The 26,779-nt window shown below is 43.6% G+C and overlaps 1 protein-coding gene across 10 annotated transcripts in view; it reads right to left on the reverse strand.

Annotated features, from left to right (window-relative positions):
* The window catches only part of ANKHD1 (ankyrin repeat and KH domain containing 1), a 100,651-nt gene that overhangs the window by 10,630 nt on the left and 63,242 nt on the right, over positions 1–26,779 (reverse strand). For all 10 annotated transcript variants that reach the window (XM_036391920.2, XM_036391919.2, XM_036391918.2 and 7 more), the window contains exons 15-31: positions 25,311–26,054; positions 18,450–18,595; positions 18,208–18,319; positions 17,308–17,453; positions 15,708–15,850; positions 14,698–14,911; positions 13,293–13,468; positions 12,329–12,491; positions 11,132–11,227; positions 10,356–10,472; positions 9,203–9,377; positions 8,435–8,888; positions 7,928–8,002; positions 7,023–7,169; positions 5,507–5,617; positions 3,851–4,000; positions 1,936–3,551 (exon numbers count right to left, since the gene is read on the reverse strand). In XM_036391920.2, coding sequence (XP_036247813.1) covers positions 1,936–3,551; positions 3,851–4,000; positions 5,507–5,617; positions 7,023–7,169; positions 7,928–8,002; positions 8,435–8,888; positions 9,203–9,377; positions 10,356–10,472; positions 11,132–11,227; positions 12,329–12,491; positions 13,293–13,468; positions 14,698–14,911; positions 15,708–15,850; positions 17,308–17,453; positions 18,208–18,319; positions 18,450–18,595; positions 25,311–26,054 — 4,785 coding nt within the window. The remainder of the gene's footprint in view (positions 1–1,935; positions 3,552–3,850; positions 4,001–5,506; positions 5,618–7,022; positions 7,170–7,927; positions 8,003–8,434; positions 8,889–9,202; positions 9,378–10,355; positions 10,473–11,131; positions 11,228–12,328; positions 12,492–13,292; positions 13,469–14,697; positions 14,912–15,707; positions 15,851–17,307; positions 17,454–18,207; positions 18,320–18,449; positions 18,596–25,310; positions 26,055–26,779) is intronic.

Consider the following 26,779-nt stretch of genomic DNA (forward strand, 5'->3'; position numbering starts at 1 on the left):
GCCCAGGGGCTGAGCCAAGGGCAAGGTCCATTCCCCTGGGACAAGCTGGAGAATGAGAGGGGTGGGCAGACCACACTTAGCTCTGAGGGAAGGCAACAGAGAAGTCCTGATCACTCCTTTGCTCTCTATCACACCTTCCAAACATCCTCAAGCTCCCTTAACCCCCCTGCTCCTGGGACATCGAGATTCTGAAACAAAGGTGATCAGAAACAGCAGAAGTAAAATGACATTAAATGAATCAACTAAGGACCTGACTAGTACCTCATGCCCAACACAATTTTAGCATCACACTCCCTATTTATAGGTTTTCTTCACTTTGCAATATCCTAATCAAATCTTAACTCAGGAAAAGTGTGTTCTGTCCAAATATTTTTGAGCTTCCGTTGGGAACTTCACACATATCTCTCCCCAAGTCAACTGTATGAGTTTTCCTTGGCTATCTACCCAACCCTTCTAATGGCAGAAACAGATTTACACTGTTTTTTAAATACTTACAGTCACTTAAGGATATATAAAGTATAAAAGGATATATAAAGTAGAAATACAAATTTTCCCCCATTAAAAACATAAGGGAACAGCAAAATACTTTGTTGCTGTGGCAAGTCCCAGTCACCCATGTTTGCACATGCAGGATGCCATCATGAGGGGAATCAGCAGATCCCATTTGCCACAAGTTTCCCAGGAACTATTTCAGCAACAGCCAGCCCCAGCTCAGAGCACTGCAGAGGAAAAGCTGAGCCACTGTCAAGTGGTTCTGGAGCCTGCTTGGGGTCTGGCAGCTCTTTATTGACAGTCTCACATGAACAAGGTCCAGTTACTTCATGTGACACATCTAATTCTGCTCACTGCACTGAAGGCTGGATGTGGCACAGAGCTCTAGGTGTGCCCTTGCTTGGCAGAGCAGTACAACCCGAATTCAACAACTGAGAAAAGTACAGTCATGGCAAACACCCCAGTTTTGTGGTTAAAGGCAGTAACAGAGAAGTGTTCTGGTTTGCAGAAGTACTGCACATCTATCAAGCAACTGAGAGGAAAGGGAATGCTGAAAATCTGCTTTCCTTACCATCACATCTTCCAAATGCTCCCTTCTCCTTTAATCTGAAAGTCAAACTACTTGACTTGTCCCAGACCAGCATTTAAGTCCTGAAGCTTTAGCCCAAACACCCAACACCCACTGTGTGGGCAAGGATAACTGCACATACCCAGGTTCCAGGGCACCCCAGAGCCCCCATGGCAAACACAAAGGGGTGGCACAGAAGAGGGTCCCTTCACCCTAATGGGTGCAGTTGGTTGTCTGCAACATAGTTTGAACACTGAGAAGATAAAAATCCTGCAGGCAGAGCACAGCAAGGGCAGGGAGCTCAATGTCCAATGCTCATAACCCACTTCAAATAAATCCAGATGTGCTAGTACTGCTATACTGAACCTCTGAACAAAACACCCCACAGAGTAGCACACGAATAAGCTCCACAAAGTAAGCTTATTAAAATCCCAGAGCCATATCAAGAACCAAAAGGCAGAGAGAGTTTCCCCTCACTGAGTCAAGCTGGACTCACATACAGTATGGAGCACCTGCATGCAGTCACTGCTGCAGCTGGAACCTCCAGGAGTCCTCAGGTTTGATGTCACCCCACACTGCTCCATTCCAACCCAAAACCCATAATTGATGCTACCCTACAAGCAGGTGGGAGCATTCCTGTCTCACACAGAGGACAAGTAATGCAACATCTGCAATCTTCCCAACTCCTCACAGCCTAGAAGAGCTGAAGAAAAAAAATCATCAGCATTTTAAAGAGCACTTGGTAAAAACAGGCCATGCTCATTGCATGAGCATTCTCCAGCTGTCATCTGTAGACTATTTCTCCATCAGTATGATGATCAAAGTGCAATGGCTGAAGACATGATTTTGTCCAGAACATGATCTTAATGACTTACCTACAGGACTAGTTGAAACCCGCTGGGAAGGTGGCCTGAAACCAGGAGCCTTGGAGTTGTCGGGATGAACGTTTTCCACATGTCCTAGCACAGAGTTATTCAGAAAGGTAGACTGAACAGTGAAAGATGGGTCAGCTGCTGCTCGGGTAGAGAGTGGACAGTCTCCCCATGCTTGGTTAGCTGGCACCTGGTTGCTATCAAAAAGACTACTAAAGTGATTGAAGAGCGTTGCTGGCCCAAAGGCAGGAGGCAATGATTTGTTTGCTGGGTTAATGTGCATCTGAGAACCGTTCATAACGTTCATGGCTGACGAAAGCTGCACTGCAGCAGGTGGACCTTGAGAAGGTGTTAAAGGAACTTGATTCGTAACAAAAATAGACTGAGGATCTTGATGGAGGTTTGCATTTGGTACCACTGAATAGAAAGAACCTCTGGACTGCATCCTGTGAGTAACTCGAGGTGCTGGTACAGCTACTTGAGGTAAGTTACTGTTGTCCTGATTATCTGCAACAACTGACCTGGGCGACGCTAAGCTTAAAGGAGCAGTTTCTGAGCTGGATGAAAAAGGCATCGACATGGAAGGGCTGATCTCGGCCATGCTGGTTGGCAGAGGCTCATCCTGCGCGCTGCTGGGCGGCGCGGGGCTGCCGGCCGGGCGCGTTTCGGTGCCCGCGGAGCCGCTGCTGGCTGACACGCTGCAACTGCTGGAGACTGAAACCGGCGGGCACGCGCTGGTCGGAGGCTGCTCGGGGGTGGGCACCTTCTCCTTGGGTGCAGAGACAGCCGAGAAGGAGTCTGCCTTCAGGGCAGAATGCTGCGCTTGCGGAGCAGTAGATGGCAGAAACGCTGTGGGCACTTGCCCGTTGTTTGGGGGGGCAGAGGAAGCTGAGGGCAGAGTGCTACAGGTGCTCGTCACAGTTGAGATGGCCGTTGCTGCAGCGCTCGTCTTGGGGACGCAGGCAAAGAGCTGCTTCCTGACCGAGGAGGGAGTCCTGTTACTGGTCACACACAGAGGCTGCGTGGAAGCGGCTGCAGACGAGGCGGTAACGGGACAAGTGGACGTGGCTAACCCAGGAGACTCCGTCTGCAGAACGTTGCCATTCTGACTACCCACACGACTCGAGCTATTATGCTTTGGAGAGCTGTTCGTGCTGCCAGGGTTAACTGGTCTCACTGGGAATGGTCCCCAAGTGTTCGGTGAAGGTGAAAAGGTTCCTCCAAATTGGGCCATAGGTAAGCGAGGGTGCCGGATCTGTTGCATAGTTTGGGCAGCCAGCAAGGCAAAATGAGGGTGAGAATAAGCAAGAGGAAGAGACACCGGAAAAGACGAGCGCACGTTGGCTGGGACATTCTTGTTTAATTTGTTAGGAGGCTGGAAAGTCGACAGTGTTGATGACTGCGACGTGACCAGCGGTGGTGCTCCCAGAGGAAAGGAGTTCTTGTTGGAAGCAGTCGCAGTGCTGACTCCAGATGAAAAGTTTGCATGGATTGATTTGCTACTCGAAGCAGGGGTTCTTATATGAGTTTTAGGAATCAAGTCTTCCAGTTCCTTGGCAGGATCTTGAATAAGGGCATTGATGAGTTGCACTGCGTATCGCGTGGACTCTGTACCACCCCTAGGTTAAACACAAACAGATTTATCTTCTGCAAAAGGAAACCCCACTTTGTGCAACATTCTGTAGCTTCAACCTTATTCTGATCTGTAACTCTATTGTAAGTTTAATGCAGTAAGTTATTTCTTCTGTGTAGCTTAAGGATTATCTTTGAAGTCGACTGTCAGCATATCTTGGCAGCAGGAATGTATGTGCCATTGTAGAACAAAGAAGCTAAATACATCCTGCCTTAGAAAGCAAACAAGCTTTGCAGTAAATGAAACAGTGGAGTAACTCAAGACTTTCATTTTGAGATACTGTACCTTATAGTGATCATTCTCTCTCCATTCTTATCTTTTTGCTTATCCACATCAATGTGGGCACCAGTGACATCTTGAATTGCTGTGATGTTGCACCCACCTCTTCCCATTATTCTAGATACGACAGAAGCTGGGACTGATAATTTCTTTGACCTATATCACAAAGATCAGAAATCTGTGAAATGCATTCAAACTTCAAAGACAGACAAAACCCCTCTGACAGTGGCTGAAGTGATATTCTTAAGGGCAGTAAGTGGTTTACTGCTGATCCTTTCTTCACCCTTTGGAGCCTCTCTCAAAGTCCCCCACTCAAATTACTCAGCATCCTCAGTACCTGACAAGGATTCTCCAGTAGCATTTATTCCACCACTGTTGTAACACAGATATATGAGCCTCACACTACTTCAGAATCCTTTCTGGATTTTATCTTAGCTTGGGTACCTCTCCAAAGTGAGACAAATCCTCAGCTTATCAACCTGAATTTAGACAAGCAGCACTGTTTCAAATATAAAAGCCCATGGCTTGGCTACTTGGACTGTTTATAGCAAGGAGAAGATGACTTTCCAGTGATCAGATTTGTGGTACCACCTGCATCCACAACCTTTTGGTATCCACCTCTTTCAGACCTCAAGATCTGGAAGTGCAGTGTCACCAATAAACAACGGTGGGTGAAAGCAGGTGAAGGGGGTGCAGTGCTGTGATTTAGGGAGCTGCTGGCAGCCCCTGTGATGGCAGCATGACTTGCAGAACCAGGCTCACTGTCAGGCCACAATGCTGCCACCAAGGTCAGTCAGTCCAGGGTTTTCCTGATTCACACAGTACTGGTGGGTCAGAGCAAGCACACAGTTTTTGGAAGTGTCTGAACACAAGCTCTGCATGCACACAGACCTCAGCTGAGGTCTCTGGACCGCCACTGTCCCCAGACCTTAAGGTGTGTCGGACCTCTTGCACCCATAAGCTGCTTTCAGGCTTGCTACTGATGTGCACTGGCTCAATGCTGGATAATCAGAGGGGATTCAAAGGAGTTTCAGAAATCACAGCACTCACAGGTCCCCACCACCCTGTGGAAAGGCTGCCAGCTTCACCTAGCTATTCCAGCCTTGGAAACTTGGAAGTAACTTGATTCTCAAGAAATTGTTTGTTACTTAACAGGACTTAGAGGAAACTTGTTGAAACATCTAAACACACGGAAATTTCTAAAGCAACACCTCATGTTGCCAAGGTGTTTTTTCTTTCCCCCATTCCTGCCAGGACAGCACACTCCAACCCTGCCCATCCCCAGAACCCCCAGTGCATGCACCAGCTCTATCCCAAGACTGTTTCATGCTTTGGGTTTTCTTCTCCACCTCCACTTCCAAGGCTCCCTTCTCAAGACAGACATCACAGTTACTCCCTTCCCAAACCAGAGCTCCTTGCTCACCCAAGTTTCAAGATCACCTGTACTGCTCACAGGGCTCCTGACTGCACCTTGGTCTGCTTCCACCCCAGCCTACTGGGGACCTCTGACAGCCACTCAAGGAGGCATTTCTCTTTCAGAAGAGCCCACCCCAGTGTCCAGTCCCTCCCACCCATCATCCACAGCTGTTTCCCTCCCTCCCTCCCTCCCTCCCTCCCTCCCAAGGCTGATGGTTTTCACTTCTCTAAGTGTCCCCAAAGTACCTTTTTGCTCCGGAGCAGCAGCGCCCTCCTCTCTGCAGCTGAAATTGCTCAATTGGTGTTGGCTGCAGAGTGTTGCTGGGGGGAGGGTCTTTCAAAACTCTGCCCACTTGCCTGTCAGGGGCAGAAGGGATGTTTGCATTGGTTACTTTGATAGACATCCCTTCTAGCTGGGGGTCACTCACAGGGAGAGGGAAGAAGAATTCTTGTTGAGACCAGGAGAGGCTTTAGCAGGAGGAGCTCCTGGGCACTGCACCCACACATCCACAGTCACCAACAATGCTCTTTGGCAGGACATGCTTCCATCAGTAAGGGCACAGCAAACACCAGTGCAGAACCCTGAATGGGATGTTCCTTAGGGCACTCCTCAGGAAAGAGAGCAGGTTCTGGATGCATGTCTAGAACACTGCCAAGGCCAACTCAAGAGCAGGCAACACCCATGTGAACATCTGGGCTGAGCCAAGGAGACTCGAGAGCCCCAGGAGAGCAGGAGTCAGCCCCAGGTCAGAGAGGGTCAGGGCTGTCTGAGGGGTTCCTGCCTGCACCACTCCCCAGGTGGGGACCAGGCTGCCACCACACACCCACACGTCACTGCAGAGAGCCCCATTGGTGACCACATCAAAATGCAGAGACCAAACCAGCTCTAAGAGTTCAGACTTAAATGTTCATACTAAACTGCCTTTTTAACCCTTATTAAGAACACTCTGTGGCTTCCACTAATCCAAATACACCAAGCCCTCTATACAATTACATTCTTTGCAAATAGCCTAAAATTCTCCAAAATGAGCACATCTTGTCATTGCCACTGCAGAACACAAAAGCAGGAGGGTTTCCTAAGAGCACCCAAAGCATCTAACATTGGTATGTTTGTGCTGTATTCCTTTTTGATAAAAAGAACAAAAAAAAACCCTCAAAGCCAGATGATCATTCTAGTTCCAAGCAGCAGACAAGATAAAGATTAGAGATACTGGGGTGTTAATGGCCATACAGTAAAACCCAGTACATTTTCAAAAGAAAAGATTGCTTTACAATAAAACTTTAAATCTCACTGTAGCTCTAAGCACTCACTGTCAGGTAACAAAATTTTCCACTGAATTAGTGATCAAGGTCACTGCCCAAAGTACAATGAATTTTGGCCTTGAAGGGATCATTTGCCTCTACTCACATCCATTCTGCCTTCAGTTCATGGGCAATCATCTGCTGTAGGGCTTTTCACTGCCCTCTGCTCCCTTCCCCTTTTATCTTGCCCCCACATCCTTTACTCCACTAAAGTCATAGTTTGTCTTTATTTTCTGATGCCAAATACAATGTTTATGTCATGTTCACATTAAGTTAGTGAGGAGCTACTGCAAATTAGGGCTGCAGTTGGTTTTCCCAGCACTGCAAGAGCAAGCAGGATAGATTTTCCTGTAAGTTAATTCTTCAGTTATATAACCTTGCTGGACATTCTGTATTTGAGAATAATTTACAAGCTAAAAAGCTCACAGACAGTTTTAAAGCATAATATTAAAGTCTTTACCTTCTAACCACTTCTTTCCAGCCTTCTTCTCTTTTCTGGCCTCTTTTTGGACTGGTCAGATTCAGCTTTACATTTGGAGAGCTCAGAGGCAGGGAAACAGACTTATAAGTACTTGACAAAGAACTTGAATGACCTTCACCATCAAGTCTGGGAACAGAAATGTGCTGATTACAAATTACAGAATAAAATGACAGCATACAGTTTACATTCCTGCAGCTTAAAACTAGTAACATGAACTGCTTCCAGAGGAACCACCTCTAACAAGAAGTCAGAAGGATGCATTTAGCTTGTCCTGCTGCAGTGAACTGCACAGGACCCCAAGGCTCTTGCAGCAAACCTTGGATGAAAGGTCCAAGGCAGAAACAATCTATGTTCAAAGAACAGAACAGAGACTAATTCCAATTTTTAACACTCCTAATGGGAGCCCAGAACACACGCCCTCTAACCACAAGGGTTGGTGAATCACTTATTCTGCATCTAACCTGAATCTGGGGAAAAATAGGAAAAACAAAAATATTCTCTCTTCCCACTCCCAGACAAGTGTCCCAATCAGTCTGACAACAGCCCTGTCTCACTGCCCTTCTTGATGCCACAATGTCTGTGTTCTTATTGAAGCTGGCCTCTCTGTCAGCCCAGTGTCCTGCAGATCAACCTCCCTGCTCTCTCCCCTCCCTTAGTGCAGAAAATGGAAAGAGAAAACAAAACTATGGGGGATCAGACTTGTATTACTTAGATGTAAAAACAAAGACTGCAGACCCACATGGGATCTAAGCTTTCTGATTCAGACCAATGACCTCTTCAGAAAGTGGTGCTGTAAAAGTTATCAGCACATCCCCAGGCAGCTGAAGGACCCTTGGAACCATTCATGTGGCCCCTACATTCCCCTGAGTTCCTGTGACTCTCACCTCTGGCTCGACAAGGTTATATCAAACTGGCCATCAACCTGGCAGGTGAAATGCTCAGAGTCATCTTCTTCTCTCCTTCAAAGAAAGAGATTGCAAGTCAAACGAGTTAATGAGGAAACCATAAAACAATGAAAAGGTAACAAAACCACTTCTGTGTGTGGATGATTAGTAAAGCTGGTACTTCCTTATTAAATTCCCAGCATATTCACTTTAAGATCTATTCTAACAAAGCTAACAATGCAACATGGATGCTTAAAAAGTGCAGAGAGAAAAGGACATTTCACTCAAGTAGTATTAAAAACTGGCCAACAATGCCAAAAAAATCTTGTTCTAACAAGATTTTAAAGAGGTTGTGTTCAACAAACTTAACACAGCTTTGCAAATAAAGCAGCCTCAGTCTCTCTAGGCTCTGGAATGTACAGTTGTGTAGGGCTTAAGCTACAGACCATTGACACTGGCATGGGTGGAACCTTGTGAAACAGCAGGGAAGGAGCAGAGCAGTCTCACCTGGTTGGTGTTTTGGAAGCTGAGGTGCTGTTTTTATCTTCCTGAGAGGGGATGAGCAGTGAGGCATAGCGCCGCTCCGAGGAGTTCGTGTCCATGGTGAAGTTCAGCTCCTGGCTTTTCCCTCCACTGCTGCTTTCACTGTTGCAGTCTGTGCTATCCAGGTTATCTGAATCACTGTTCCCACTTGCACCACCACCTCTTGGCTCTCCATTTATTTTATTTTTATCTGCTTTTTGCTGTGCTAGAGATATATGCTGATCTGGCAAAATTATCTGCATATTCTGAGGAGTCTCTTTTGTTTTATTTTTCTTATTTTTTCTGTTCGTGCTGGGGGTAGTCACCACATTAGCTCTCTTCTTCCCAAAGGCATTTGTGAAGGTGGTTGAAGTTGCAGAAATTCCAATTGTAGTTGTAGTAGTTGCACTTGGAGGCTCTATAGGAACTTCTTGCTCCACTGAAAGAAAAGCAGTTTATATACTATCAGAACCCACAAAATAGAGAAATCAATGCCCTCACTGAATACACCACAGCTGATGTTATGTTCCTTGCTGAGCTGTCAGCCTAGCACCAAATTCAGCTGTAAATTCTCCAAGAGTGAAAGACTTCTGTGAACAAAGGAGGGGCTGAAAAAATGAGCAAAGGAGTTTTGCCAGGCAGCAGCCATGCAGCACTGTCAAATATGAGAGCCCAGCTTTCAGATTTCCTTTACCTTCATGGTTAGAAGGTGGCACCCCTACAACTACATTGTTCCTAGAAACACTTGTTTACCTTCATCATCATTTTCCTCTTCATCATCATCTTCTTGCAGCTCCAGAGTTTCCTTAGGCTTGTTTTCTTCATCTTCTTCTTGTTTTCTTTTTTGTTCCTCTTTCTTCTTCTTTCTCTTTTCCTTTCTTTTCTCTCTTTTGGCTGCAAGAGCTTGTTTTCTGCTCTCTTCTCTTGACTATGTAGGAGAAAAGAATCCATATTTAAACATTTCACACAGACTAAATTATACTTATAATTCAGATCTTCCCTAGAAATCTGGGGGGAAGGAGAAAGAAGAAAGCACAATGAACTAGAATGACTTTGGCACATACTGAATCATTACACAGAAACTGGACAGAGCTTATGCAATAACTAGACTAGCTGGTCCCAAAACTTCTAAGGAATGATAACAAAGTAATAACCAAAACAGAAGTATTAAAAAAATACAGTTTTAATGTAAGACCAGAAAAATCTCTCATCCTCTCAGTCCTTTCTCAAACATTTAATAAGCTCAGTGATATTTTTGGTGTGATGTCCATATCTTTGATTCAAAAGCCAGTACTCAATGGCTCTAATTTGAACCTTTTTTTTTTTATTTTAAAATATATGGAATCAGTCATCTGCTGCACTGTTTGTGCGCAGCAACTGATGTGTGCTCAACAAGTCCACAACCTGGAAAATTTAATAAACCAATGTGCAACTTGTCAAAAACTGTAAGAACCTCCATTAAGAGAGCCCACTCTAGAATGTGTTACTTTAGAATATTTTACAGTATTCTCAGCAAAGAGAGAAGGGATTTTCTCCACTATCTGCTCAACTCCCCTGAGCAGAAGTCCATAAAATGCTTATGGACATTATTTATACCCATAGAAATACACCATGAGATTGGAGACCTCCCTTACTCACACATCCTCTGGATCCCAGAGAGCTACTGCCTAAGGAACTATTGCTAAGCCCAAGCTTTCCCAAAAAGGACAATGGAGTGGCTGAAGCAGAAATCAGTTCTGATTTGCCCCCCTCAGTATGTGCCTCACTTGTATGATACATTAGGGGAAGGAGCACAGACATAGCCAGAGCGTGAAGACTGACTGCCCCAAGAAGCATTAAAGGAAATGCAGCCTAGAGATTCACACACAGTTCAAGCACTGCTACATGACAGCAATCATCTACTCACTTTTTCCAGGTCTAGCTCCTTCAGCAGTATAGTTGCATTTTTATTGGCTTCTGCAGCCTGCTGGTCTTTAGCTTTCACAATTGTCTCCACACACTGGTGACACTTTTTCAACAGGTCCTGAAATGCAAACTTGTCTTACTACCACTGTAAAAAACAACTGAGGAGTGAGGCTTGCTCTACAATGAAATTAGGTCCCCTCTACAGCAATGCTGTGATGATTCTGACAAGGGGAGAGAATGATGTGTCTGACTCCATAGATATTAGAAAGCTAATTAATTGCTTTATTATACTACATTATTCTATACACCTAAAACTGAATCTGCCAAGCACTCAACCCTATACACAAATGCACACACTCTCTTGGCCCTGACAGGCCAAGGAAACAAAACACCATGACTGTAGGTAAACAATCTCCATGTTGCATTCTACTTTTGCACAAATACAAGCACAGCAAATAATAAGAATTGTGTATTCTTTCTCTGAAGTTCAGAGAATATGAATCCCAGAAATATTCTTGGGAAGAATTGTGCCTTGTTTTTCTCTGTGAAGAGAAATGTAGCTACACCCCTGTATTCATAAACATACAAACTATTCACAGAACAGGATCTAACGCTGATTTACTTTTTAAGTGCTATATTAAAAGCAGACATGCACAAATCTCCAAATCAGATGTATGTGAGCAAACATGTACATTCAGTGTTTGAATACTTAAGAATTCCCCATGGATATTTTTGCTGGAAATTCAGGCCAGGGTCCTGTCCCCAAGTCCCTCTCACCTTGTCCGTGATGGTGGCGATGTAGCGCATGCACTCAATGTCTGAAGGAAACTGGTTCACTTCTTTCACCAGGAACTGAACTACTTTCACATGCCCCTGGAACACCAAAGAAAATTCTAATCTTTTGTATACAATTGTCAACATTCATCATCAAAATATAAGTTTGATATCTCTCAGTTCAATGCAAAACACTGAAAATACACAAGAACATTTCTGGTAAGCTGCTGTTTGGGAAGAAGGGCAGCTCCTGCTTGCTCAGTGCTGACAGCACAGCCACTGCTCTGCTTCAAGGTGGCAAAGACAAGCTCTTCCACAAGTTACTTTTTATCTTGAAATACAAGGACCAGAGGCAGACCTTCATGGTTTTAGGAACAACCAAGACACAAGACAACCCTCTTTGGACACCATCTGTCACCCAATCCACTCTCTTGCCACTCATCACCCCATGGACCTGACTTAAACTGTTCAATTACAGTCCAAGTCAGATCAGAAAACTGAGCCACCTGAATGTTATCCGGGTAAGCACATTCCTCTGCTCCCAGGGTACACTGTGCAACCACACAAAGCACCCAACTGTTGCTTCTGAAGTTATGTGAAAGCAAGGCAGTGACAAAGCAGGGGCAAGCTCAGCATTTTTGTTTGTAAAAAAAAGCTGCACAGTTATTTGCTCCCTTGTTAAAGGCAAAGCAGCTACAGTTAATAAATTCCTCTGCTTATGCTCCTTGCATCCAACACCACAACTGATGGAACCATCCCAAAGCAATGCTCTTCCTGCCAAGAAGAAAAGGCAGTGAGTGACAGAAGAGCTGACCACAGTGTCCCATCACAGCATATTAGGAAGAGAATGAGAGAAGTACAAAGAAATCAGGACAGCTTATTGCAGATTGGTATTGTGTTCACCTCCAAAGCAGGACTGAAACGAGCAGTACAGACTGCAGAAATACAGAAATCTCAAACAGTCAAAGTTTTTGCACAGTGTACAACTGGAAATGATAAAGCTAACATCTTTTATGGAACAAAGCTTTTCAGCTCTCAAAAACTGGATCTTTGTGAAGTACAGTAACTGACTTTGAAGCAGGTATTTTATGAAAGTGGCAATTTCGCCATGTTGTATTTGATTCTTCCAAACCCAAGCATTCAGACTCAAGACCAAACAAGAGGCACTGTTTTGAAAACGTACAAGAAGTTGGTCCCTACCTTGCGGAATGCTGACATGAGAGGGGTGATTTTCCTGTTATCTGCAGCATCCACGTCTGCCCCTGCCTGCACAAGCAGCTGCACCACGTCGTAGTGCCCCCCATTGGCTGCCAGCCACAGCGGCGTGTTTCCTTTCTTGTTGCGAACATCGATGTGTGCCCCTCTAAAAGCAAAACACAGAGACATGGCATGAGTAAAGGTGCAAGTCAGAGAGCAAGATCCCAAAACAGAGTACAGACCATCACAAATATCACAGTACAACTGGATATAGAACTTTAATAACTAAAATACAATGGCAAGATATGAGAAATTCTGTCCCTGAAATTTGCTGTTTCATCTGCAGGGTAGTGACAAGGGAAATATTGAAACCTCCCTGACAGAAATGAACACTCATTTCACGTCACCTAATGCAACCAGCCACCTTTGAATGATCAGTGTGGTGACTACCCACAGGACAAAGCAGCCCCTTGAGATTTTAGCAGCACTGGGTTATGCTTGAAAAGCTCAAGGGCTACTTCCAGGCTTTGCCCCCCAAGTGACAGTGAGGAAATGCTCACGTGGGAGTTGCTGGATCCATACACAAACAAGCTGTCCAAGCCAGACACTGTCTGCCTGCCTCTGGTCCCAGTTGCCTGCTTGGCTTAATTAACACTGCAATGGCAAGATATTCCAGGATAACCCTGCAGAGTAGGGAACAGATTTAACACCCTATTTTCAAAACTTCCCATTCCCTTTGCTCTCAGGTGCACGAGGTAATGTGAACAAGAGCACCCTTGCCACAGAGGAATACAGAACAAATGTGCCACTAATCATTAGTTATAACTGCTTTGGGTTGGAAGGGACCTGAAAGCTCATCCTGGGGTGGGAAGCTCATCCCATGGGCAGGGAAGCCACCCATGAGATCAGGTTGCTCAGAGCCCCACCCAGTCTGGCCCTTAACACTTAATGAGCAGAAATGATTTACCGGTTAATGAGGAGCTCGCAGAACTTGTAGTGACCCTTATCTGCTGCAATCGTTAGAGCCGTATCTCTTGAGGAAGGCACAGGTGGGGCATTCACATCTGCTCCTTTATCAAGGAGAACCCTTCCAACCTCTGCATAGCCTCCTGAAGCTGCTTCCATCAGAGGTGTGAGACCAGTCTGTGCAAAGAGAATGAGTTACTCTGTGAAATCTGCACAACGTACTTCAGATAAGACATAAATGATTCCTACAAAGGGAAATCAGGTTTTTATTTAGCTGCTTATATTTAGTTTAGGAGCCTAACTTCAAGCAGTCTCTTCCTCAAAAAAGACCCCAAAAACCCAACCAAAAAAAAACCCAACAACAAAACAAAACACCCACACACAAACCAACCAAACAAAACCAACCCAAAACCCAAACACTCTTGGGCTTTGATTTATACAAACCCAAGCAAACTGTTGCCTAAGCACCACCAGATACCTGTCTCAACAGCAAATGCAAAGTTTATAACAAGATCTCTACAACAGAGGTTAGAACAGATTCAAATGAAGACACAAGTGTTTCTACAAAAATACTCAGAAACTGGCTTTATAGCTTTTCTCTAGCCTCCCTTGGCACTGAGACTGATCTGGGCCCAACTTAGTTGCCAGGTCAGACTGTTAAAAAAACTTACACCAGCTGCTAACATGCCCAACTGACCATTTGAGAGCTGGCTTTTATCCATATCCCCTTTTCTCCAGCCACAGTCATTCCAGAAGCAGGCGGGGTAGACAGACACAGCAATTATTTCAGCAGCCTTAGGAGTTACCAAAAATTCCTTTGTGCTGGGGAAATCAGTCTGGCTGTCTACACAAGCTTTAAGCTTGCTTTATGGCAGGAGACACAAAGCTGTCCCAGAGCACCAAAGGATGGGACCTGTGGAGCATTTCAGAGGCACAGAAGGTCACAGTACTGAAGCCACGGGTTCTACAGCAACGTAAAAGCTTTACAAAGTTTGACTGCACTACTTTGGTTGTAGACAAGAAGTCTGTTCTATATGAGAATCACAAGCAACACTATTCTCTTCCTGCCTAGACTTCACTTGCATGTAAAAATATCTGTATCTGTTCTGTTACTGAGTATCACGTCAAGTTTAAACCTGAAAAAAGTCTAGACAAGAGTCAACCTAAGTTTCATTATAAACTCAGAAGGACCAGTCAGTTTTTCCCTAATGCAAAAAAAAAAAAAATACATCATCATTGATGCTTTTTTTATTTTTTAAAAGAAACCACACTCATTTCAGAACATTTAAGCGCTCTGATGTAATAACTCCTCTGAGCCCAGAGAAGCTCAAAGTTACAGGAAAATTTGAAGAAACTTGATGACTCAGAGGCAATAAACCATAAGGAAAGGCAAGTCCCCCACTTACCTTTGCCCTGTGCTCGACATTGGCCTTCCTGTCCAGCAGCAGGCTGACCACCTCTGCCCGGCCCTGGAAGCAGGCCAGGGTGAGGGCTGTGTTGCGGTTGGTCTCGATTTGGGCGTTAATGTCAGAGCCCATATCAAGCAGCAGCTTCACGGCAGGGACGTGGCCATTCATAGCAGCCAACATCAGAGGAGAAATCCCCAGCTTACTGCCAGTCCTGGGGGAAAGAAACAAATTGCAGTGCCCACGGCAGAAGAAAAGCTCTGGGAAATATAAGTGTATCCAAGAGGGACAAAATGTTTTGTTGTAAGTCAGAAAGGAACATGTTATCTACACAAAATAAGGCACTGACCTAAAATAGCAGCATTTTTAATTGATTAGGAGAAGCCAGCAGAGTGACTATATGCAATAGACAATTGCAATTTATAAACCAGGAAAATACATTTCAGCTGTTAGACAATCTGATGGCTGAAGCAAACATAAGCCTTAAGCTACATCTGATTTTTTCAAAGAAAAAAAAGGTTCTAGCACAGCTGCAGCTTTAGCTTTCTCTAGTTAAGAGTTCTCTTGCTCTATCTAGTGTTAGAATATATCTAAGTTTTCTTAAAACTAATACAGAGCAGGCTTAAGAGACACTGCTGTGTAAATTTGTTTCTCTGCTTGAAAAAGACATCTCCAAACACACTGAGCTGCCCTGAGCACTTGGCTGCTTTCTCAATGAAGTTCTATTTGGAAATAGTTTGACTTTCAGACCTCAGAATGGTGCAAAAGGGAAAGAATAGGTTTGCAAACTATAATCTCTTAAAATTTAGGTATAAGTCAGATGAAATTTGTGATAGTTAAAGGACTTTAAAGCACTAGGATAACATGAACATAGAAGATGTCATCAGTCTAAAAAAACACTCTTGTAAGAAGGTCTGAAAACACCTGAGATTCCAACCTGTGCCTCAGGATGGAGCCAACAGGGAGTGCCTGTGCCACACTGAAGCTCAGCTGCTCACAAGGTACATTACCTGGAATTAATTTCTGCCCCAGCATTGAGAAGAATCTTGATGATATTAACATAGCCACCAGATGCAGCAAGGCTCAACGGCGTGTAATCAGACACATTCCTGTGTTCTTTATTTGCTCCCCGGGCCAACAGCAAATCAACAACCTGAAAAGACAGGACAAGCATTAACAGACATTGTGGCCTTTGCTATTATCCAGGGAGTGAGAGGATGTTATCACAGACTTTCCAATGTGCTACCAGTTTCCTCTGTCAACAGACAAGATTCCATAGGAAAATCTCCACCCTCTTGTGCTTGACTTTTCCCTATCTCTGTCCAGCCCCCCACAGCCCATGACCACAGCAGCTGAGCACTTGTCAGCCAGAAAGGTTGTTTTACCTAAATAAAACTGCAAGGCTTTAAAGTGAAGCTCTTCCTGGGAATCTTAAGTTAGCAAACAGCAGATCTACCCTACTCCCATAATGTCTCAGAGTGTTTGAGCATCTCCTTCAGAAAAACTCATCTCACAACTTGAAATTCAAATGACACTTGAGCCAAGTTTGGCCATCTGTATTATATGAACTTTCGAAAAAGAAAAACCATGGTAAAAATCAGAGTGACTGATGTTAATGGAATGAGGGATGAGGAAGGACTCCTCTATCAGAAGTTGAGAAATAAAATGGCAGAAAATTCAACCATTTTGGTGATGTACTCCAGTGGGCCTCAATTTACTATTAACATTAGCTAGGTGATTTCCAAACAAGCCAGAAAAAAAGGCTCCTTGCTAAGCCAGAAACATAAGAGGTAGATTCTGGCATAAAGAAAAAAAATAAAGAGGAAGAACAGAAGACTTCAGTTGTTTAATACATAATGATACTACTACAGGCCATGCTGATCTTGCCTTTTTTATGAGAAGCACTTTTACTGTTAATGACCTGCAATTCAAAAGTAAAATGGAAACTTTCCAGTTTTGGCCAACTATTTTAATCCTTATGTTAATCTACTACAGAGCTCTTGGCATGGCTCCATGCCATCTTCTAAAGTACTATGCACATGACTGAAATAGGAAGGGTTTCACAAATCTTATCTGGACAATAACACACACACAAATCTGACAGAACCCTCAAACATCCTTAAAAGATGGGTACAATGTGTCCTGCATTGCATTGGCACTTATCAGCCCTGTGCAGCATTATCACTAAAGCCATGTACTGCCCACACAAAATCCCAGTTTCTGTCCTTGTGTAACTGCACTGGCTGTTTCAGGTTTGACAACAGGGAAGATGGATAAGGGAAGTGCTCAGTGAATAAAGTTATTCAAGAAATATCTGCCTCCCTCACAGAAGTACCTACCATGTGAGGATACACTGACTGAAAGACCACAAATCATCACAAGTGACTGTGACCATTAACTAACAAAACTGGGATAGGCAAAGGAGAGAAGAAAAAAGTCTTAAATTTTTTCTTCCTTTCTTGGAAGAGGAAAAAGCCCAAAATTTGCTACACTGAAACAGGTAAAAAACCTTTCAGAAAAACAGCAAGAAGTATCAACAACAGAAGAAACCTAACACTGTACAAAAAGTCCCTATCTGCAAGTAACAACCCTTGGAGGACGTGTCTGTACCTCCTGGCGTCCACCGGAGCATGCCAAGGAGAGCGGAGTATCCTTCGTGCGCTCCGACTGCGCCTCTATATCCCCACCTTTGTCCAGAAGAATTTCCACAACACCAACATGTCCAGCAGTTGCAGCCAAAATCAAGGGTGTAAAACCTAGTAACATGAGATTGTATTAAAAAGCAACCTTGAGTATCTCACAGGTATTATTAAGGAGCAGAAATGCACAAATGGGTTGATTCACAATGACTTCTATTGATCATATCTCTTCCTCAGACTGGGGGTTTCCTGCTGGATGCCACAGTCTCAGAGCCTTTCCCAACCCTCTTCTGACAAGCATTGAGGCTTTGATTCCAGCCAAAGGCTGTTCAAAAGAAATTTAAACACTGCTTGCAGTGATCAGTCTGGATTAAGTTCTGACCAACTCCTCTCCTTGGAGAAGTCACAGCTTTCTGCATAATTACTGTTAAATTAAACTCCAACCAGTGACCACATCTGCCCTGCATGTGTTGCTGACTGCCAGTGGTCAATGTGAGCTCCAACACAGGTGGTGTGGTGGTTTTGTTCTCTCAGCTCTAAGAGATGTGAGATTTTGCTGAACTCTGTTCCTGAAATCAATGATACCCAACCTGACAACTGCCACCTACTCAGCTCTGACAGCCAAGATGGGCTGATTGCCCCATCAGCTCCTCTATCCAGCTTGCTGAGGTCATTTGCAGAGGGTGAGTGGTAAAGACAGAAGTGCCTCATATTTCACAAATCTGCTTAAGATCCCACTCAGGTGCAGACAAGCTCATTGCCTTTGTATGACCAATGTTACTACATAAAGTGCGAGAATTCAGCTCATGTTTTGAAACTCGTTGTTTCATGCTTTAGTTGATGGTCAAATTGTGTTTTGGCTTTCACTCACCCTTCTTGTCTCTGTGTTCAATATTGGCACCACGGGCGATCAGCACAGACACGAGCTCCTCGTGCCCTCCCGCACACGCCAGGGTCAGCGCAGTGTCGTGATTGCTTTCAGTCTTCACGCACAGGAAAGAAACAGAAGCAGATATTCAGAAATAAAAAATAAAGACACTTGAATATTTCTCCAACAGCACTAGATTTTTTTTTTCCAAGCCAGTGCACTCCAAGCTTAGCTGGGTTACTCACATGTGCATCGATGTCCACCGATGGGTACATGGGCAGCACGGACTGCGGGGGCACATTGCTGCCTGCCTGCGGGCACGGCTCGGGCGTCGGGGACTCGGTAGTGTGCGAGGAGCTGGTGGAGCCACTGGGCACTCTGCTATTCACAGCTGAAAATGAACACCAGGTCATTAATCCACTCTTTGGAATGTCTCATTTTATATGAAAAATATTAAGTTCGATAAAACTGCAGTGGTCTAATATCAGAATAGTAACAAGGCAAGCAAATTGAATGTTCCTAAAAACAAAAAGCAGCTTTGTGGCAGTTAAACAGTGTAAGCATCATCTCCAAACTGTGATAAGTTAGAAAATAATTTTATGAATTAGTCTGTATGCATTACAAGTGTGAATTATGAAGGTGATTAGTTACCCTTTTCTAATTGTAACCTTCACTGTTAAAAAGAGTTCAATCATATGCTTAGTTTAAGCAGGCAAATTATTTATCACTTACACACAAACCTAATGTTCAAAAATGTAGTCTTCTTCTGCAATCCCAAATTTTTTCACATAAAGGTTAGTGCACACTTAGCCTCCAGAGAAAGTTTGCAGAGCAAGATGACTGACAGCAACTCACACTATTAATTGTGTCTCAGAGTTAAACCAACCCAGGAAAGTGGAAGGGAAGCAGACAGGAGGGGGCAGTCAACAAAAATAAGAAAGCTGAAAACTGTCTGTGCTCCCTAAAATTTATTCTGATTGATGCACAGCCTGTAAAAGATGTCATCCTGAAGATCCAGCATTGCTCAGGGACACAAGGAATGCAACTTTATCTTCTTTTTTTTTAAACAACGATTTAAAAAAATAATAATTGAGAATCAGATTTTTTTCACCTAGTTTTAAATCAACAAGCAGAGGATATCCACTGCAGGGCCAGAACTCCTGCCTGCTCTGTAACCTGATGAGAGTCCAAGTGGAGGCTGGATCCCTGTAATCAGCTGGGATTCCCTGCCAGGAAGGTGTAACACACCTACACAGACTCGGTGTGTGCTTTAGCTTCAGTAATCCCTGCTGATAGAGCAGCTGGATTTCACAAGTATTGTCACTGCTGGATTGCCAAATATCTCTATCGTGTAGCCTCATCAGCTGGAACACCTGGTGAGCTTTAGTTATTCCAAAACACACAGTACTTAGCAGCATTCCTGGAAGAAGCAACTAAAGGAAAACACTAACAGCTACAGGTAGGAAACAAGCAGCAGCAGCATTTTGCTTTTGTCCAAGTGCTAAGGGAAGATGAAGGATGAACTCAAACCTGTGTATGACCTTGAGAAAAAATTTTGCAAACCAGCTCAACCTTCCTCATTTCATTGACAGATTACACACCAGCAATTACTCACAGAAAAATGGTGCAGATGGAAAAGTCATAGCAAAAGCCCCAACATGACCATTAAACCACTAATGCAGCCTATAGAGCTGCCAGTGCCTGACAAAGGAAACACAGACTGAAGCACAGCAAGGTGGGTCACTTCCACTAGGCCCTGGAAACATGGCAGAGGGCTCACTGAAATTTGGGGAAGTTCCATTTTCAGTTGTATTTTCTAAGCAAACACTTCTCCTTGCATAGGCAAACCCAGCATTAACATGTGATCACCATGTTTAGGCAGTGAAGTACCAGATCTGAATTCCTGTTACAACCTCCATGAGCAAACCAGATTTGTAGTAAAAGTTTCAAATACAAAAGCTCACTATGGATTATCACTCACAGCAGCAAATGAGCATTAATTAATGCAGTATGATTGTTTTCTTGCTCAATGCACTGAAATAACTGGATTTCTACAGATTACTCCTACCAAAATACCATATCAGCCTGTTAAGGATTTATGTTAAATCAAGCTGGTCCTTCCTCATGGAAGACACTGGCTCAATTTTTTCAGCTCTTGCAGCTACAGATGCACATAAAACCACATGCATGTGCTGTGCATGCAGAGCAGGGTGTGCAGAGGGACTCCACTGGAGCCAATTTAAGGGTTTTAAAGTAATATATTCAGTGTTGCTGTCACAGGTTCCACAAATACTCTGTATTTCACAACCATGACTGAAAATATCAAAGTATTTCTTGCATACTTTAGATTTTCATCTTGTGTTTGAAGCATATGAGTGTGCACTACACACTTCATGTGCACAGGAATAACATTAAACATGAGAGAGAACACCAAAGGCAGTAGAAATGAAGATAAACCCTGCACTGATACCTTAAAATATGGTTTAAAATAAAATCTAACACATCTTCCTACAACACCCACCAATTAATCACCCCCTGTAAAACTACTGAGCTTACAAAATGACAGATTTTTCAAAATGCTATTTTTTATTTCCTCAGTGTGGACCCAAGCTGGACCCATAGAGCAGCAGCATGATTTGTGCTCTGTGCAGCAAAAAAAGCCTGAGAACTTCTGCCTCCAGTTTCATGGGGCTGATTTATCCCAGCTCTAGTTACACAGCAAAATACAGATTTTAAACTTGAAAATGACCCTGCAGCAATGGTTCCACCATGGCATTAACAGGGAATGTCTGTGGGACCACAGCTTAGCAGTGAAAGCAGCACTGACACTGCTTGCCCTGGACTCCAGGGATATAGCAATTTTGTGACAGAGGTTTTAGACATGTCCATAGACTTCAATATTCAAAAGATTTCCTTATAGAAAAAAAAAACTACCCTACACATGACAAAACCCAGGTTTCCCATGCCCTACAAAGGGTTTGCAATGTTCCAAAGGTCTGTGTTTGTATGAGCTGGAAGCTGAATGCTGGTCTTTAAAGACATGGATGACTATTTTCAAAGTTATGAAAAAATATCAAAGGAAACATGAATAAAACAAAAGAAAGCAAGAACTTGGTCTTTTATCCAAATACAACTCTGGAGCATTGACAGTACCTGGAGCAAACAGCTCTGGATGAGATTTCAGCTGTAGGCTGAAACTGTGGCTACCCAACTGCTGTCATGACATGAGCACTGGCATACAGAAATACTGGAATTAGATTTCAGTTCCTCTTTCCTCAAAGGAATTGGGATTTTCAGGACAGAGAGAATCATCCCTTTTCTAGCCTGAGCAGTCTTTCTGCCTGTCCAGGCAGCTACTGCAGAGGCTTTGGGATGTTGGTGATTGCAGCTCCTCTCATGGCTCACCATTCATTCCTCACTCCAGATTGTCCCAATAACCAGTTTTACTCCAAACACCAATCCTCAGCACAGTAACTCAGATGTCACCTCCTAAATCCTTACCTTAAAATACCGTAATTCTGGATCATCAACTACAACCAGAATGTCAGAACCAAACAACAAAGATTCTCAGAACACACCTGAAATTTCAGTTTGGAAACATCAGCTCACAGGACGAGAGTGGGACAGAAAAGCACACACAGTCTCTTGACTAAAAATACCAGCTAAGCAAAACAAAGAGAAACAAAAATATTCCAACTAGACACAAACTCCAGCAACACAGAAATTTCCTCATCTTTAATAACCTAAACCAGCAAACAGCCTTAATTCAGATACTTCAACTAAGAAATTTGCAATTGAAAATGCAGAAGGTGAACTGAAATGAAACTCCAAATATGCAAGACAAGAGGCTTCAAGAAACCAGATAGATACTGAGTAAGGAAAATTATATCTGTGCTCCAAATTAATTTATTGGTTTCCCACTCTAAACTGCACCAAGTCTGTCTCTTTTGTAAACCTGGTTAAAATTTTGACTGTAATAAGTCACATCTTTAATCTACTATTAGGTGCAAGATTTTTGCAGCAGCACATCAAAATAAACTCCATTATAAACAAAACATTCTGGAGTTTATTTACTCACACAACCCAATGTGTGGGAAAGAGCTGCTTCATTCTTAGGTTTTAGCTGACTTTCCAAAAGGTACTTGGTTACTCCTGTGTAGTTTTACAGAAGAGGGGATGTGTGCCATGACTCACTGACACTTTGCTCCTTGACATCCACCACCTAAACACCTCACAGCTGACACATCCTGCCAGCACAATGTAAGATAAATACTCCATTTATGTTTGTTGTCACTGTTAAGTTGGTCGGCAAAATACAAATTTGTTGCTTCATAGAAATTGAAATTCTCCCTTACAAATGGTCCCAGCTGAGACTTGGAAAGATTTGCCTCCCACATCACAGAATCCCAGAATGGTTTGGGTTGGAAGGAACTTTAAAGCTCATCTCATTCCACCCCCTGCCATGGTCAGGGACACCTCCAAGCCCCATCCAACCTGGCCTTGGGCACTGCCAGGGATCCAGGGGCAGCCACAGCTGCTCTGGGCAACCTCAGAGCCTCATCACCCTCACAGGGAAGAATTTCTTCCCAATATGCCATCTATCCCTGCCTCTGGCAGTGGGAAGCCATTCCCCCTTGTCCTGTCTCTCCAGACCCTTATTCCAAGTCCCTCTCCTGGAGCCCCTTTAGGCACTGGAAGGAGTCTGAGGTCTCCTGGGAGCCTTCCCCAGGTGAGCACCCCCAGCTCTCCCAGCCTGGTCCAGAGCAGAGGGGCTCCAGCCCTTGGAGCATCTCCATGGCCTCCTCTGGATATCAGCACTGCTAAGAGCAACAGTAAAAGGTATTTCAGGGCAGAGGGAAAAATCATTTCTGTTCTTCTGAAGCAGTCCTCACCTAAACTGAACTACTCAGAAGGAACATAAATGCTCATACCTCTTCTAAACCCAGAGTCACTCACTGACATCACTGCAGCTCCAGCAGTGGGATCAAGGGGAGCCCTCAATGACACCCTGAGTGGGGACACAAGCTCCCTAAAACCCAGGCACAAGCCCCTGAACCATTTCCAGAACCATTTTACCTGGCATCTGTAGTGGGCATGTAAAAACTGATCTTGTAACAGCTTTTATTGCTCAAAAATTCTTTATAAAATTAAGAACTATAGGGTTTGTGAGAAAAATGTATTTTACATATGGATCAAAGAGTTCAGAGTATGAGTAGATAAATTTCCCATTTGTTTTTACATGGCTATAAATCTGATATATAGTAGGATTATAATTTACATGGAGATCACTTTTACACAGTCTGGATGTACAAAGTGAGAAAGATACCTATCTTCTGACAATTTTTTTGGAAGGAAGTGAAAGAGACTAATGAATTTCAGAAGAAAATATACTTCAATAAAGCAATCAATATATTTTTGCAGAAGCCTCTGGAACTCAATAACTAAAGACTCCTCAAGCTGCATTTCTGTAAATGTCATTTCTAATGCAGAAGATGGTGCTATTTGTAGTGATTTTTGAAATAAGTAAATCTCATGTCTTAGCAAAAAATGTCTTTAACTACTTAGCAAAACCAGTAGCTGTTTTCAGAAAGCAAACCAATGTCTATTCATCTTTTTATAATTATTTTTAAGCTACAGTTTTTCTGGCTGCTTGCAATCTTTTTTCCTGCAGCACAGTTCTCACACTCAGCTGGACTGCAGCACTTTTCCCAGTGGGGACACTGAGTTTGTGGCTGCAGAATGAGCTGCTGACCACGAGAGGGTACAGACTCCATGGCCTTGTGCCAGACACGTTCAACTCTCAGCAACAACTCCAAAGATTAATCCCTTGTTGATTGTGTTTTGTGTTAGCCATTCAAATTTTCCTCATTATACACTCCAGTATTAAAATTTTGAGTAATAAAAATTGAGAATGTTTTAATGTTGGCTAGGTATTCTAAAGAGCACCACAGAGCAGGGAGGGAGGCTCACTATGCCAGAACAGGAGGAACTAAAACTGATGCTGTATAAAACAACTGGAATTACAGTGAGGAGAGGACAGGAGCTGGTACAACCACCCCACTGCTCCACCAACTCTGGGCAAAGTCACAAGTACTCTTGACTTGCATGAGCTTGATGCAATTACCATTCCAAAGGCTCCCAGGAATGGCTGGCCAAAGATCTCACTGCACACTTCTACAGCCTTGACATCAGAGGACACGGCAGTGACTACAAAGGGGCAGGGGGACACAGACAGGAAAATAATGGGCAAGGGTACAGGCACAAGGTACAAAGAAAAGTTGAGAAACACTGAATTATTAAAAAAAAACTACAGACCAAACAACACTGGCTATATCCTACATACCTCCAGCAGCAAACCTCAATCCTAGTCAAGTCCAGGAAATGAAGTGACCCAAAGTGATCCCTGTTTCTGCACAAGGGCACTCACACAGCCCCATGTGTGGGCATTCCCATTCCTCTTCACACCATGCCAACACGTGGAAGGATGTTGGGGTTTTTGTTTTTCATCCAGCTAACAGGACACGTTTTTGCCATGTGGAACATCTAACCAGCAGATATTCCTGTACAACACCCAGGGTTTAGCAGGGATTCTGCAAACACAAGCCATCACAGAACGGAGGGGTTGTGCGTGGGTTCCAGGCTGTGTCTCCCTTAAGCTCCAGCAGCAAGGACAGGGACATGTTTGTCCATAAAAGTGACAACAATTTGGCTCTTTCTAGAGATGGCTACCACATTGAAGAAAGTCACTGATAAGCTTGCATAGAAAATTCTACAGAAGATATAATTCTGTCATGCTTTTGGGTTTCCTAATGGGCACTACTAATTACTCATGATGAGGCTTTTTAAAGAAGCACAGAAAAAGATGAGGCCAAAGGGGCTAAAACAGGTGTCCAGTACAGGAAGTTTTGCACTTGGGAAAAAAAGATATTTAAAAGTATCATGTTAGAATTGGAAGTCACTGTTAGGATTAATAGCACTAATCAGGAACTTTATTCTTAAGCAAGTATTCCCAAACTGGAAAACCCCAAGACGTATTTGGAGGGAAGGAGAGAGAGGGAAACTGAGCACACAAATTAATGCAAAAATAGGTATATTGCTTAACCCACCTGCTATTAGGTCATCAAGAGTGTCGGTAAGCGTCTGTGCTGGAGTGGCAACCATTAATCCGTCTGGTTCTTGAACTAAGAGCCCCTGCCCAGCAATCTGCTGCTGCTGTCCTACATTCTGCTGATTCCCTAATGCTTTCTGAAGTTCAAGAGACTCTGTCCCATTATAACCTAAGTTACCAGAAAAATTACATTGCGGTGCTGGCAAAGGCTGGATAGGGACAAACTCTATTTGTTCAGCAGGTGGTGGAGACTGGTGTTGCTCATCATCTTTAGACAAGATTGTGTCAACCTGAGGTAACCCTGAAAAGTTATCCTCTGGCAGACCCTTATCAGCTTCCACTTCTGGGAAGACCCCTGTAAGTGAGCACTGCTGCTGCAGGGCAGGTGGTGTGTCTGTCTGACCTTTGGTCTCCAAATATTCTTTGGTAAACTGCTGTTGGGTTTTCATCTGCAACTGCCTTTCCACCTTCTGCAGCTCCTTCAATATTTTCTTCTTCTTCTGTACTTGTTCTTCTCTGTTCTTTTTAAGTTCTTCAATCTTATCTTTATTTAAAGGTTCACCTTGAATTAATTCCAATGATTTAAGTTGTGCTTTTTCAATAGCACTAATTCTCTGTCCAAGTTCATTCAGCTTGCCTTCAGTCTCTTCTACTATGCATTCCAAAGGCTGGTATGGGTGAAAAGGTGGCAGTAGGTCCTTATCTGCTACCTGCAGGGAACTTGACTTCTGCTTGGATGCACCTAAGCACATGAAAAATGTTTGAAAAAATGCCATGCTGAAGATACCCCAAACCTCCCCTCTCACCCACCAAAAATAATAATAATAAAAAAATTAAAAAAAAAATCTTTACAACTAACACTGCACATCTGTCAAAGCACAGAAAGGTAAAGCCTACACTCATGTTAAGACAAGAAAGGACAAAGCAGATAGATGGAATTTTCAATATTGATCCTCACATGATCCCTTCGAGCACAGCTACTTTAATCTTACAAGGAACCTTGACAATTTCTGACACAGGTGACAATGCACTTGGGAAGGGGAATCAGCCAGAACAGCAAGGCAATCTACATGATCTACTGAGTTCCCAAAGTTCTTCTGTGTGTGCAGAGCTTAAAGTAAGAGTATTTTCCAGAGGCTGACTTCCAACAGCAAGGTTAGGAGCAGAAAGACTCTATGGTAGAGAGCAGACTAACCTGACAGTAAGATGATACTTTGAATTAGGATTTCTCCAAACACTGTAGCATTCACCTTCACATTACAAGCAGAACCTGTCACTGCAAACTTAGTGCTTTCAAGTGGAGTGTGAAGTTTTAGCGCCTTTTAAAAAATTCTGGGACCAAACTAACAACATGCTCACTTCCCCTTCCATTAACAAATGAACAATTCTGTTCATTATAAAGACTTTAAAAATCACCTTTACCAAGGCCCACCAAATCTGGGCAGCCCTGCCCCAATTACTGACTGC

Source organism: Molothrus ater, chromosome 15, assembly GCF_012460135.2.
Source record: "Molothrus ater isolate BHLD 08-10-18 breed brown headed cowbird chromosome 15, BPBGC_Mater_1.1, whole genome shotgun sequence".
In the NCBI taxonomy this organism is placed as follows: domain Eukaryota; kingdom Metazoa; phylum Chordata; class Aves; order Passeriformes; family Icteridae; genus Molothrus; species Molothrus ater.